Below are 13,057 nucleotides of genomic sequence, written 5' to 3'. Positions count from 1 at the left end.
ATCTTACTTTGAGTCTCCGCATTTCCTTCCCTCCTACCTGACAGGGACTCTGACCACATACATAAAAATTATTAAAAGCTAATGGCAAATTTGCCCTTCTCTCTCCTGAAAACAGGAGTCTGCAGGTTCAGGCTTTGTTACAGGAAAATCCAAGCAGTTAGATCACACCAATAGCAAAAAAAACCCAAACCCCAGATCCCTCATATGATGTCATCCTGCCACAGCAACCCACATCAAGCTGATAAACTGACTTATTTTTGGATTTTTCTGTGGATAACAAAATATACTTCAGAGTTGAGTCTCCCACCAGTGATCCCCCCCACTGTATTCCTGTCCCTGTTTTCACACCCCAACATCAGTAATGCCATAAGAAGTGTATACATGTTTGCATAGGTTGTGTTATGAATGACCATCTTCGATTTCTTTAATAAATGGGAAAAGGTGCATGAGCAAATAGTATAGTTAATTTACTGCTGAAGAGTAGGGATCTTACCCTTTTCCTAAGCTTAGGGAAGGCAGTGATTAGGGAACTGCTTTTTCTTCTGATAAATGCTTACCCTGAGACAGTTTTAAAGGGAAAAAAATACCTGTGCAAGTTTTGAGACATCGCTTGGTTACACTTTTAAACAATTCATTCTTCTACTTCAGCTTAGGGTATCCTAGGTACACTGTAATCTGTATATGACTGTAGTCCTCTGCAGTAGCTGCAGGTATAGAGGTATGAATCTTGCCTCAATGCATTTCCAACTGGCAACCCTCCCCATCCTCAACAGCCATTCTTCCAACTCACCCCAACCCCCCGGCTTGCGTAAACTTGCATTGTGTGTGGAGTCCTGGAAGGCTTTTGGAAGCATTGACCTTCTTAATGTTAGGAATTTTTCTTCCGTTGTGCAGTGTTTCCAAGTGGGCCAGAGGCCGTCTCCGAGGCAGTAAGGGCTTGCAGAGCCTCCCCTTTCTTTTTGGGCAAAGACCTTCTTGCCTGTGGTCAGCTGCTTGCATTCAGTGGGTCTAGCAGTCACCAAGGGGATGGAGAGCAGCTGCAGAGGCACTTCTGGGGCACGGTGCTGAATGAACCATAACTGGTGCTCCCTTCAGCATCTCGACACATGAGTTTATCTTCTCCTATGGCTAGTGTGGAGTGCTGAGACCACCACATCAGGTGGCCTGAGCCCACCTCATTAACTCTGATCTGATTAAAGTGGAATTACTGAATCATTTCACAGGGCTGACAGTGCCTGCTATACAGCTGCTGAGTAGGAGGCCATCACTTTGGTTGTCTGCTGGTAGATGAAGAGGTCAAAAGCATGCAGAAGCTCCTTGTAGTATTCCTGCTGCGTAGCGGTTTGTTAGGGACAGTTTGCATATGTGAAATCCCCCGTTAGTTAAGCTGGGGTATTACATCTGTACAAATATTTTACACATTGAATTGTTCAGGTATTCAGCCTATTGACATATTTGGAAGTACGAGAAGCAAAGGCAGGGTTATTTTGCCTGGCTGATGCAACCCCCTTGGATTGAGTGTTAATCTTCCGTGGTTGTGCAGAAGATGAGAATAATCAGGATCACTGCCACTGAGGAAGCGACCCGCATGGTGTTGTGCAAGTCTGATCCCTCCCTGCCTTTAGCCTTCCTCTCTTCCTTTCTTAAACTGTTGTTGTTCAGTTGTGCTGCTCCATGGGAGCCTGTTGCAGTGCCACCTCATTGATCACAGCTGCTTAATTTCCTGTTTCTTCAGCAGCATTTACAAGCTTCTTCTGTTATTTTGCTAGGAAATGAGAAGATAGTTTCAGACTTTGCAATGGAAATTGGCTTTGTTAGTATATGCTGTTGTTTAATATGGCACAACAGCAGCTGCACAGGAGACTGTCAAAACTAAATAGCATGCCTTCACTTAGCAAACAAGCATCTGCTTAACCCCTGTCTCGAGGGTTGCTTCCAAGGATTGAATCAAAAAGCTTTTACTAAGATCTGACCCCAGCACATAATAAGACATTCAAATGCCCAGAACGATAGAAGGGTCTGCTGGTTTTCCGTGACGTTAGCCTGGCAGCGCTACTGCAGTGTATAAAAGCCAGGAGGAACAATTGCTTGCTGCAGTTCCAGGCCCTTAAAAGGGGAGAGATCTCAATGCACACGCAAAAAGGCTTCCTATAGCAAAAGCCCTGTCTTCAGAAACAGCGTTGCACTGTTGCGCAGCCTGCTGTATTTGCATTGATATTTCCCAGTATGCTATAATGTTTTGCTTTGGTGTTTTAGAAGAAAGAAGTTGCTTCTCTGTCATTTGAATATAGAACAGCCGATGTCTAATAGGTTGTCTGTTGTAGTCAGGAAATATATTTTAGTTTAATAATCCCAGTAAATTCTAAATCTCATCTAAATTCTGTATTTCTTAGGGCTTCTTTTTGAAAACAGGTAATTAGGGACTGATAATAAAATGTTATGTGGGCAAATTGCCTTCAGTAAATGATGGGAAAATGTTCTTGGCTGACAGACTAATACTAAAGATTTTTAGGTGAGGTCTCTGGATAAAACAGTAACTTGAATAGTGTTCTGTTGTCATTCTTCGGCATCTGGGAGCACTGTGTAGCAATCTTTCAGACTTGTGTTCTAAGGACTCCTAAGAAGAAAGGTAACTAACTGAGAGCTGGTAACAACTAACAATAAAGAAAACATTATGGAAAAATTATCACACTGATTTAAAGAAATGGGACAGAGCTAACTTAAGAAGTAGGAACAAGGGTATGTGTACAGCAAAACCTGCACTCCCAGTTAAATCTAGAGCAGAGAGCAAGCCCAAACTCTGTGAGCCTGTAGAAAAAAGTTTGTAATGTTTCAAAAATGAATTTGTTCCTTCCAGCAGGGAGAACAAACAGCAATAATTCCACAGGTAGATTGTCTGTAAATGAAAACTCTCATTTATTGTACATCGCCACGGAGAACTGGAAGGATCTGTTGCAGAAACTTAATTCAGACAGAGCATATTTTTGTTCTCTGTTCTTTCTCTTGAAGATTGGCTTCTCTTCAAAGACACTGGGACAAGAACAAAACCTGATTTATTAAGTAAAAGAAATCTCTATCATTAATATTTACTGTACTCCTGCCAGATCCGTCTCAAGGAAGACTGTTGACAGGAGATAATTGTTGCTTTATCAGACTATGCTGACATAAAATTGCACAACACAAACTCGAGCTTTCTACTTTTATGGCTAGCAAAAGCTTAAGTGCCTGTATCTTAATTTACAGCATTAAATAGCTAAGAAAGCCACACAGTGCAGCTTAAATACACAATTAATATTTGAATAAGTGTAATAATAACTGAATCAAATGCACAAAACACGGGAATGAGAATAGTTAATCCAGAGAGCACCTTTTATATACAAATCTAGATTTTATCAGGAGCTGCTTTTGTGCTCTTGTGTGCAGCGAATATAAATGAATGCCAGGGATAAGGATGCTTGCCTCCCCTTTCCAGCCCCTTGAAAACTGCCGGTTGTGCTCTCCACCTTGTTTCATTCAGTGACATGATCATCTGCTTCTGGCTCAGTGTCCCCCATCCAGCGCCCTCCTCTGCCTCCCCCGCAGGGACTCTTCAGAAAACAACATCACGTGCCCCTGTGCTGCTTTGTGCAGTCCACAAACAACTGCAAAACACTTCTCTCCCTTCAACAGTTTTTGAAGACTGTCTCATTGCAGAGGCTGTAAAAGAAAAGGTAACCGGCAGGCGATGGATTGGATGAAGCTATTGCTGGTGTGCTGTTCGGGGTTAGCTCACACCCCGTCTCTGCGTGTCATGCCTGAAAAGCACATTATCAGCTACTGGAGGCCAAAATGGTGAGCAGAGATGCCAGGCTCTGTAGTAATGCAAGTAAATGACCAAAACCAGAGAGCCACAGGCAGGCGAGCCACAGGTGCTGAGCAGCAGCTACAAAGGCAGGCATAGAGGCAGTTAAAGCTTCTGTCAAAAAAGCAAAGAGATGTAAGGGACCTGGCCAGGCTCTGCCCTTTCTCATACACTGGTAAGAGAAAACCAGGGCTGAGACTTTATATGTTTTTTCCCTTTGTGGTTTGTCTTGTCACAGCCTGGCCTTTAAGTGGTTTTTGCTCAACTGCATCAGCTTGCACATGTATTAGATGTAGATCAAGGCTATGCCGTTAGCTGTAGAAAGTGCAGCCTGCGTTTTTTGTACTGTATAAAATGGTTCTGGAGTTCTCTGTAGATTAAAGTTGGAAGAGCACAGAGACTGATGAGCTATTTGTGTTGCATTTAACCCTTTTGCCTGTTGAGAATCAGACTGTGACTTTCCAAGCAGCAACACAACCTCTCCTACCTTGTTCTTTGCATATGGACATTTTTCCTTCCCCTCCCTTGCATTCATTTTCCCAGAAACAGAGAGGTTGTTCTTGGGGGTCTCTGGAAACTGCTGCTCTGGTTACAGGTAGTTGGACAGTTAAGTGCTTTGGATTGCCGGTTTTTGCTTTAGCCCATGGTTTGCTCTGTTGGTGGGTGGTAAAGCATCTTCTATGTTGTTTAAGCTGCAGGAGCCATTGAAATGAGCTCTATAGCCTGTGAGCTCCTCTTCAGTAGTTATTGAGAAGCAGAAAGCAAAGCTCCTCTTGATGGTTTTACTCCTTGGGCAGGTAGGGAGAGGCAGGAAAGGATCTCTGCGCAGCTCAGCCGTTGTTACTGGTACTGGAGCTGTGAGCTAAAAGCTTGGTGAGAAACCTGTGCCTCTCCACTTGCTGTTAGCTAGCATGAAATCCAGGGAGTGCCGTTTCCATGGTGGGCATGCTGATCTGGCTTATTTGAGTCATCTGTTACAGACCGCCTGATCAAGGAGAACCTGCGGATGAAGCACTCTATAGACAGATAGGAAAAGCCTCATGTTCACAGGCCCTTGTTCTCATGGGGGACTTCAGCCACCCTGACATCTGTTGGAAGGACGGTACGGCCCGGCACAAGCAATCCAGGAGGTTCCTCGATTGTGTGGAAGACAACTTCCTTCTGCAAGTAATAGAGGAGCTGACAAGGAGAGGTGCCATGCTTGACCTCGTGCTCACCAACAGGGAAGGGCTGGTTGGAAATGTGACGCTCCAGGGCAGCCTTGGATGCAGCAATCATGAGATGGTTAAGTTCAAGATCCTCAGGACAGTGAGAAGAGTGTGCAGCAAGCTCACTGCCCTGGACTTGAAGAGAGCAGACTTTGGCCTCTTTAGGAACCTGCTTAGTAAGGTTCCATGGGATACAGCCCTAGAGGGCAGAGGGGCCCGAGACTGTTGGTTGATATTCAAGATCACCTGCTACAAGCTCAGGAGTGCTGCATCCCAACCAGAAGGAAATGCAGCAGGAGGGCCAGGAGACCTCCTTGGATGGATAAGGAGCTGCTGAGGAAAATTCAGTTGAAAAAAGAGGCTTATAATAAGTGGAAGCAAAGACAGGTGGCATGGGAAGAATACAGGGGTGTTGTCCGGGAAGCTAGGGACCATGTTAGGAAAGCTAAGGCCCAGTTAGAATTAAACTTAGCTAGAGGTATTAAAGATAACAGGAAGGGATTCTACAGGTACATAGCAAATAAAAAACAGACTAGGAAGAATGTAGGCCCCCTCAGGAAGCTCTCAGGAGAACTGGCTACACAGGATTTGGAGAAGACTGAGGTTCTGAATGACTTCTTTGCTTCGGTCTTCACTGCCAAAGGCTCTGACCAAACCACCCAAGACTTGGAAGGCAGACGCAGGGACTGTGAGAATGAAGACCCTGGGCCCACTGTAGGAGAGGATCTGGTTCGAGACCATCTTAAAAATCTGAACGTGCACAAGTCCATGGGTCCTGATGAAATCCATCCGTGGGTCCTGAAGGAGCTGGCAAATGAAGTTGCTAAGCTGCTGGCTATCATATTTGAGAAATCATGGCAGTCAGGTGAAATCCCGATGACTGGAAAAAAGGAAATATAACCCTCATTTTCAAGAAAGGGAAAATGGTTGACCCAGGGAACTACAGAGCAGTCAGTCTCACCTCTGTGCCTGACAAAATCTTGGAGCAGATTCTCCTGGAAGGCATGCTAAGGCACAAGAAAAACAACAAGGTGCTTGGTGACAGCCAGCATGGCTTCACTAAGGGGAAATCCTGCCTGACCAATTTGGTGGCCTTCTATGATGGGGCTACAGAACTGATGGACAGGGGTAGAGCAGTTGATGTCATCTACCTGGACTTGTGGAAAGTGTTTGACACTGTCCCACACAACATCCTTGTGTCTAATGTGGAGAGACATCAATTTGATGGATGGACCACTCGGTGGATAAAGAACTGGCTGGATGGCCGCACACACAGAGTTATGGTCAATGGCTCAATGTCCAGCTGGAGACCAGTAGCAAGTGGTGTCCCTCAGGGATTGGTGTTGGGACCGGTCTTGTTCAACATCTTTGTTGCTGACATGGACAGTGGGATTGAGTGCGCCCTCAGCAAGTTTGCTGATGACACCAAGCTGTGTGGTTCGGTTGATACGCTGGAGGGAAGGAATGCCATCCAGAGGGACCTTGACACGCTTGTGAGGTGGGCTGATGCCAACCTCATGAGGTTTAACCATGACAAGTGCAAGGTCCTACACCTGGGTTGGGGCAATCCCAGGCACAGCTACAGGTTGGGCAGAGAAGAGATCCAGAGCAGCCCTGCGGAGAAGGACTTGGGGTGTTGGTTGATGAGAAAATGAACATGAGCCGGCTGCAGTGTGTGCTTGCAGCCCAGAAAGCCAACCGTATCCTGGGCTGCATCAAAAGGAGTGTGACTAGCAGGTCAAAGGAGGTGATCCTGCCCCTCTACTCTGCTCTTGTGAGACTTCACTTGGAGTATTGTGTGCAGTTCTGGTGTCCTCAACATAAAAAGGACATGGAACTGCTGGAACAAGTCCAGAGAAGGGCCACGAGGATGATCAGGGGACTGGAGCACCTCCCGTATGAAGACAGGCTGAGAAAGTTGGGGCTGTTGAGCCTGGAGAAGAGAAGACTGCGTGGAGACCTCATAGCAGCCTTCCAGTATCTGAAGGGGGGCTATAGGGATGCTGGGAAGGGACTCTTTGTTAGAGACTGTAGTGACAGGACAAGGGGTAACGGGTTAAAACTTAAACAGGGGAAGTTTAGATTGGATATAAGGAGGAAATTCTTTCCTGTTAGGGTGGTGAGGCACTGGAATGGGTTGCCCAGGGAGGTTGTGAATGCTCCATCCCTGGCAGTGTTCAAGGCCAGGTTGGACGAGGCCTTGGGTGATATGGTTTAGTGTGAGGTGTCCCTGCCCACGGCAGGGGGTTGGAACTAGGTGATCTTAAGGTCCTTTCCAACCCTAACGATTCTATGATTCTATCTTTATTTACTTTTTCTAGCAAGCAGGAGTCAGGTAGTCATCAAATGAGAGGTGCATGTCCTGATAAACTTTCTGTCTGCACTGAAATGGAGTAGTAAAAGGTTTGGTAGGGAAAACATGACTTTTTTTCTTTTTTTATGCTAGGCCTGTATATGCTTCGCAAATTTAGCTATCTGAAGGAGAAAATCAGGTGAGACTCTGACCATATTTAAGTCCATAGTTAAGACTTTTCTCCAAATTTTGTTTTCATGTGTGAGAAAGCCACTGTAGTTTATCAAGTTATGGGCTGTAGTCAGTGTTTTTCCAGGAATACTCTGTACTCTTGTAAAAAAAGAAACTCAGTAAACTTCTGATAACTGTACTTGACAGCAGCGCTGCAGCCTCCTTGGGGGCTGAGTTTATCAGCTTCAGGCATACACCACACAACCAGTAGCTTTCAAGAGTTGTTCTAGTTTTGGTGGAGAAGGATGTAGCTTCTTGGTGCTGGTTATGACTCAGCCATAAGGCAGGTTTGCTGTTAAACACCGGTTCTCTGGTTTGTGAGTGATGGGGACGTGAACTTGAAACATTTCCTTGTTGGCAGCAACTATGTTGGCATTTCATATCCGGCTTCTTAACTCAGTTATTTTTAACCATCAAAAGGCTTGTGATCATCAGAGAAAATGGCAACCACTGTACAGTCAGAAAAATACATAGTGTGGTCATGCCGGTTACACAGAACAGGAAACTAGTGATGAACAGAGGAGAAGGAACTGTGGTGTTTAGTCTGAAACAGCTGCGGGGCTCAGCAGGATGACAGCACAGCTTATCCAGGTCTGTCCAAGATAAAGCAGTATTTTATACTTAACGTAGTTTGACCAATCAGCCAGGAAACACTGCATAAAATTTGTCATTGGTTCTGGAATGTAGGCAGTGATGAAATCCCTTCACAGAGAATGGATATCACTCACTAATGGATTTTGCTGCCCCAGAGAATAATGACATTTAGCTCATTCATGCTCATGATGTTGTGCCATCGTTAGAAAAATGCTGGAGGAAGGACTTTCTTTTGTGAAATGTCTGGCGTTTATAGACATTGACTTTAGACAGATGACGGGGTTTGCATTTTGTGTATATGAACTGCTTACTAGCTAGGACCCAGCTTTTCTTTCTCAAGTGAGCAAGTTTTCTTGCATCTGGCTGAATTTCTTTAAACAAGCAATTGAAGAAGCCTAACATACTGTAAAATAGAGTAGTCTAACTGAGGAAAATGCAAAAAAAGTCTTTCCAGCTGTTCTTTGTAATCATTTACTGTATGGAAAAAACGAGAACTGTTTTCTATCTTACTGCTTGGTAGAAATTTGGGGATTAGTTGAAATCTAATAGATAAATCAGCACCATACATAAAAAGTACAACTTTCAGCCCACTTCTAGAAGGGCTGAAAGCACCTTTACTAGCTATTTTCATAAAGGCACCAGGTTGAATAAAGGGCTTTACAGTGCAGGACAAATAAACCAGTAATATTTATGGGATCTGAAAGGTTGTGCTCATTTTCCAGATGAACTGGTTGTGTTTAAGCAAAAACTATTTTTCATTAATTCTTCCTGTTCTTCTGATTAAAATTTTAAAGAAAAACAGAATGTAGCCACTAGCATATTCGGCATTTTGATTAAATTTCTCATCTTTGTGCAAAGACAAATCATGTGTTCAGGGACTCCAGATCAGTAAAACATCTAATCTGAGCCTTCTCTTTCTGGGCTGAAGCACAGCAGGATGTTCAGGTAGTTTAGCAGGATGGGAAGCTGTGGCTTTTGCTCCTGCATCACTAGAAATGTGTTTTCCCTCTGCAGCAGTCAATCACCTGTTTTGAGTATCCCACTGTTTACCTGAGCACTGGGCTGACTCCAGGATCCTTTCATTGCAATAGCAGTTTACTGAACTGGCAGTGGAATTTTTTCTATTGTCCCAATGTGGCCAAATAAGCAGATGCAGTGTGAGAGTTGGGTTGGGTGTTTTTTTTTTTTTTGGTTGTTTTTTTTTTTCTTTTTCCAGGCAAGAAAATCAATGTAGGAAAACTCCAGAGGAAAAAAGGTCAGAATGTTTATGATGATGCCTAAATAAAGCTGAGTGAGGGCTAGCTAAACACAAACTCAAAACCAGATGCAGACATTCGTAAGTATTTGAAAAGTGCAAGTATGAACCACAGGTAGAGATGCTAGAATGTTTTGCAAGCTCTGTATGCCTAGCAGTAATGTGTGAAAACAGAGGATGCAGCAGGAACAGATTAAAATTAGGACTAGGCCATTATTATCTGAAATAAGCCTTTCACAAGGAAAACCACAGGATAGCTCCAAGTTTAGATAAAACACGGCATGGTGTGTACTAGAGACCAGTCAGTAAAGAAATGTTGGATGGATGAGGAAGGGTAGCCTTTTGCTAATCCTGGTACCTAGGAGTGAGCGTAACTGTTACAACATGTGTTGTGTTTGGTGTTAAACTGGTCATTTGTTAAACTCCTGTCTTTGTTTTTATTTCTAGGCCTCTTCCTTATTTTAGGTTTGATAATTTACCCTGCAGGTTGGGGATGCCAGAAAGCAATAAGCTATTGTGGACCTTATGCTTCTGCTTACAAACTAGGAGACTGCTCCGTGGGCTGGGCTTTCTACACAGCTATTGGTGGCACTATTCTGACGTTCATCTGTGCAGTCTTCTCGGCGCAAGCTGAAATAGCCACGTCCAGTGACAAAGTGCAAGAAGAAATAGAAGAAGGAAAAAACCTTATCTGCCTCCTTTAACTCCAGTGGGGAAAAGATACCAGTGCCTGGATCTTAATCTGCTTTCCATTGACTGGTCAAGCAGATCCACTTACTTTTTTCTACCATTTGTGTGATTGAGCCCCATGCATTCCAGCCCCGAACTACTGAAATGGTCTTTCTCCCTTGCTCAGCAATGAGGATCAGGGAAAGAATCCCAAGAAAGCAGAATGTAAATATTGGGGATTTTTTTTAGTTTCATTCTATGATCAGGACACAGTGGAATACAGTAATCTGACTGGGAGGTGAGGAATCATGTATATAGCAGGAATGTTGCTGTTATAACTGACAAATTCTGATTGATCGGATTGCCTTACCCACCTTGTCCACTTTGAGGAATTTGGATTTAAAATAATAAAAGCCAGCACATTTTTTTTCTTATACAGAAAAGAGAAGCCTATTTTAATTAGGCTTTGTTTCCAAGGGCTCCCCTCACCTGTGAATATTTCACCACCACCTTGTTTGGTACCATCCTTTTCACTGAGGTGCTTTTGATATTAAACTCACTTAAAGTACAGTGCCTTCTCAGACAGGAAGTACATGTTGGAGAGAGGAAAGCTGATGTGACACAGTTTACAATGACCTTTAAACGTTTATGAAGTTGAGTCCCTGCCAGCTTTATTTGTCTTACAACTTACAGTGCAAAGTGTATGCCACTTGTTACGTAGCGGGTACATGATTGTGTTTCCATTGGCTAGACAGAGAAGCTGCTGTTACACTGGCTTTCACCTGACTCGGATAAAATTGTTTGAAGTAACCATTGTTAGAAACATTTCTGCAGCCTTTATTAATAAACTCCTGACATCCCAATCAGATGACAACTCCCCAGAGCATATCTGAACATTGCCTTATGAATGCCAACAGCCTGGCCTGGGCAGATCACATGCTGGACTTCCAACAGTATTATTCTTTCTCTTGACAGCGAGAAGTCATTCCTAGTTTACAGATCAGTGTCTCATGACTCAGAGCTACACGAGTCCTCAAGAAATACACATTTTTTCAGGAAGTCTTGCAAATTCCACATGCCTGGCAAGATCTTTTCCTGTTGTTTTTTTTTTAACGTGCTTGTAGTATGGACCCTTTTCCAACTCAGTCAGGAGAAATAAAAGAGACCTTGCCACAAATGACATTCCTTTATCAAAGACAGGTGGTTGTACTACTTGTGGTGTTGCATCACTTACCTTTTAAATTTGTTTTCAGTAGTTCTGGTATCTTAAAAAGAAAAGGAATGGTGTAACTGTGCAATAGGAGCATTGGGGATAATTCAGCTGAGTAGTAGTTCTAATTAAATACTTCGTGAACTTTAGACTCCTTTTCTTACTTCTTGGTATTCTAACATCATGCAATGACAGCATTGCTTTCTATCACTTCACTGTATAATATGGAGCCAGAGATTCTTGTTCATGCCTGGTCAGTCCCTTACAGTCTGCTGTTAGTTATTTGTAGGTATTAAGAAAACATTGTTAGCGTACAGGTAGGTAGCTGATTTCAATAGGAGAGCTGTTTTGCAGTCATGACCACAGGCCCGGGGCCAGGCTCAGGCAGGGGTGTACAGCAGGAGTCATGGTGATAGAGCACCCCTTCAGTGCCTGTGTGCAGCACAGGCTTGGCCTAGCCAATGTATGGAGCCCAGCACTGGACCTGCATGTTTCCTTGCCCAGAGCACCTTCAAGCTACAGCCTGGGTGGGTACAGAGGTCATCTCTGAACCACTGAACAACACAGTCAACTTCTGATGATATTAAAAAGGGGTTGTTTTAATCTAGTTGCTTCTTGCATTCACCTACTCCTGCAACCCACATCTTTCTACTTTAAAATGGTTAATTACCTTTTAAGTATGTAATTTAATAAAAGTTATGGTCTGGAACCTTTTTTGTCAAGTGCCTGCACAAAGCAAGATTGTAACAAACCAAAATTTACTAGCACAGAGTGGTGTCCAAGGACAGAACTCACAGCCAGCACGTCCTGTCCACACGTTTCTCCCTGTCTTTCTCCAGCACACAGATACAGACATCTATGATCTGAACAGGCACTTGGCTGTCCCTTTCTCCACACAGCTGCACTCCTGATGCTCCTCCTGATCCTGCTGCTGGCGCATGTGCCAGGCCATGAGCTCAGCAGTGATCCTCTGGGTTCTGCACAAGGGGTCAAGGAAGTATGAGGGTAGCATGAAACTCAGCTAAAACCTGATTGTGAAAGAGAGCTTCAGTTTTAGCTTTTCTTAGGTGGGTAGCAATCCAACGTCCATGTCACCACAAATCTTGACACTATGTAAGGGTGACAAATGCTGCTTTGGCTTAAACACTTGTTTAGTCAGAATAAGGTCAGTTCTTCCAAAAGGTTTAGAGGGCATATACTGCTTTGGCTTAGAAGTAAACAGTGACCAACCTTCATTTACATTACTAGCTGACCTCTGCTGTGAGCTACAGAATGCTTGAAAATGTTTATAGTGCAGTTTTTAAGTACAAAGGTGGTATTTTTCAGTGGCCGTTTTGCTTTTGTAACCAAGAAGAACCAGCTTTTCTCCTTGTTTCTGGTGTACTATCAACTTGCTCTGCAATAACATAATCAACTAACTTGCAATATCCATGTTCATCACGTAGCACAGATAGAAGACAGGCTGGGAAGAAATACAGAAAACAACCATTCAGAATTTCTTTTCTCAGGGTTCTGTTTTTCTAGCAAGTGTTAAGATGGTCTGTATTGCAAATCCCTTTTTCCTGGATGAGGTTTTCAGGTGCAGGGTGCACTCATTAGCTTTGACAGCTGTTTAAAGTTGTTCCTGAAGTTCACCTCAGCAGTAGCTTTCAAAAATAAAATAAAAAAAAAAATTCCAAACCAGGTATCAGCTTAAAGCTAATTTAATTAATTCCATGAGAGGGCTGCAGAGTGTAACTGCTTCTTAATGTACAAG

At 43.6% G+C, this 13,057-nt stretch overlaps 1 protein-coding gene across 7 annotated transcripts in view; it reads left to right on the top strand.

The window, feature by feature from the left end:
* Nucleotides 1-10,515, top strand: part of LHFPL2 (LHFPL tetraspan subfamily member 2) — a 128,922-nt gene extending 118,407 nt beyond the window's left edge. For all 7 annotated transcript variants that reach the window (XM_061475898.1, XM_061475894.1, XM_061475896.1 and 4 more), the window contains one exon: nt 9,870-10,515. In XM_061475898.1, coding sequence (XP_061331882.1) covers nt 9,870-10,126 — 257 coding nt within the window. In that variant the 3' untranslated portion in view covers nt 10,127-10,515. The remainder of the gene's footprint in view (nt 1-9,869) is intronic.
* The last annotated feature ends 2,542 nt before the right edge of the window (nt 10,516-13,057 follow it).

This window comes from Pezoporus flaviventris, unplaced genomic scaffold (genome assembly GCF_033815535.1).
Source record: "Pezoporus flaviventris isolate CSIRO_AGI_PZ_B2104156 unplaced genomic scaffold, CSIRO_AGI_Pfla_v1 ptg000090l, whole genome shotgun sequence".
NCBI lineage: Eukaryota > Metazoa > Chordata > Aves > Psittaciformes > Psittacidae > Pezoporus > Pezoporus flaviventris.
Note: the sequence above shows the minus strand (reverse complement) of the source record. Positions and strands in the feature narration are given on the sequence as shown.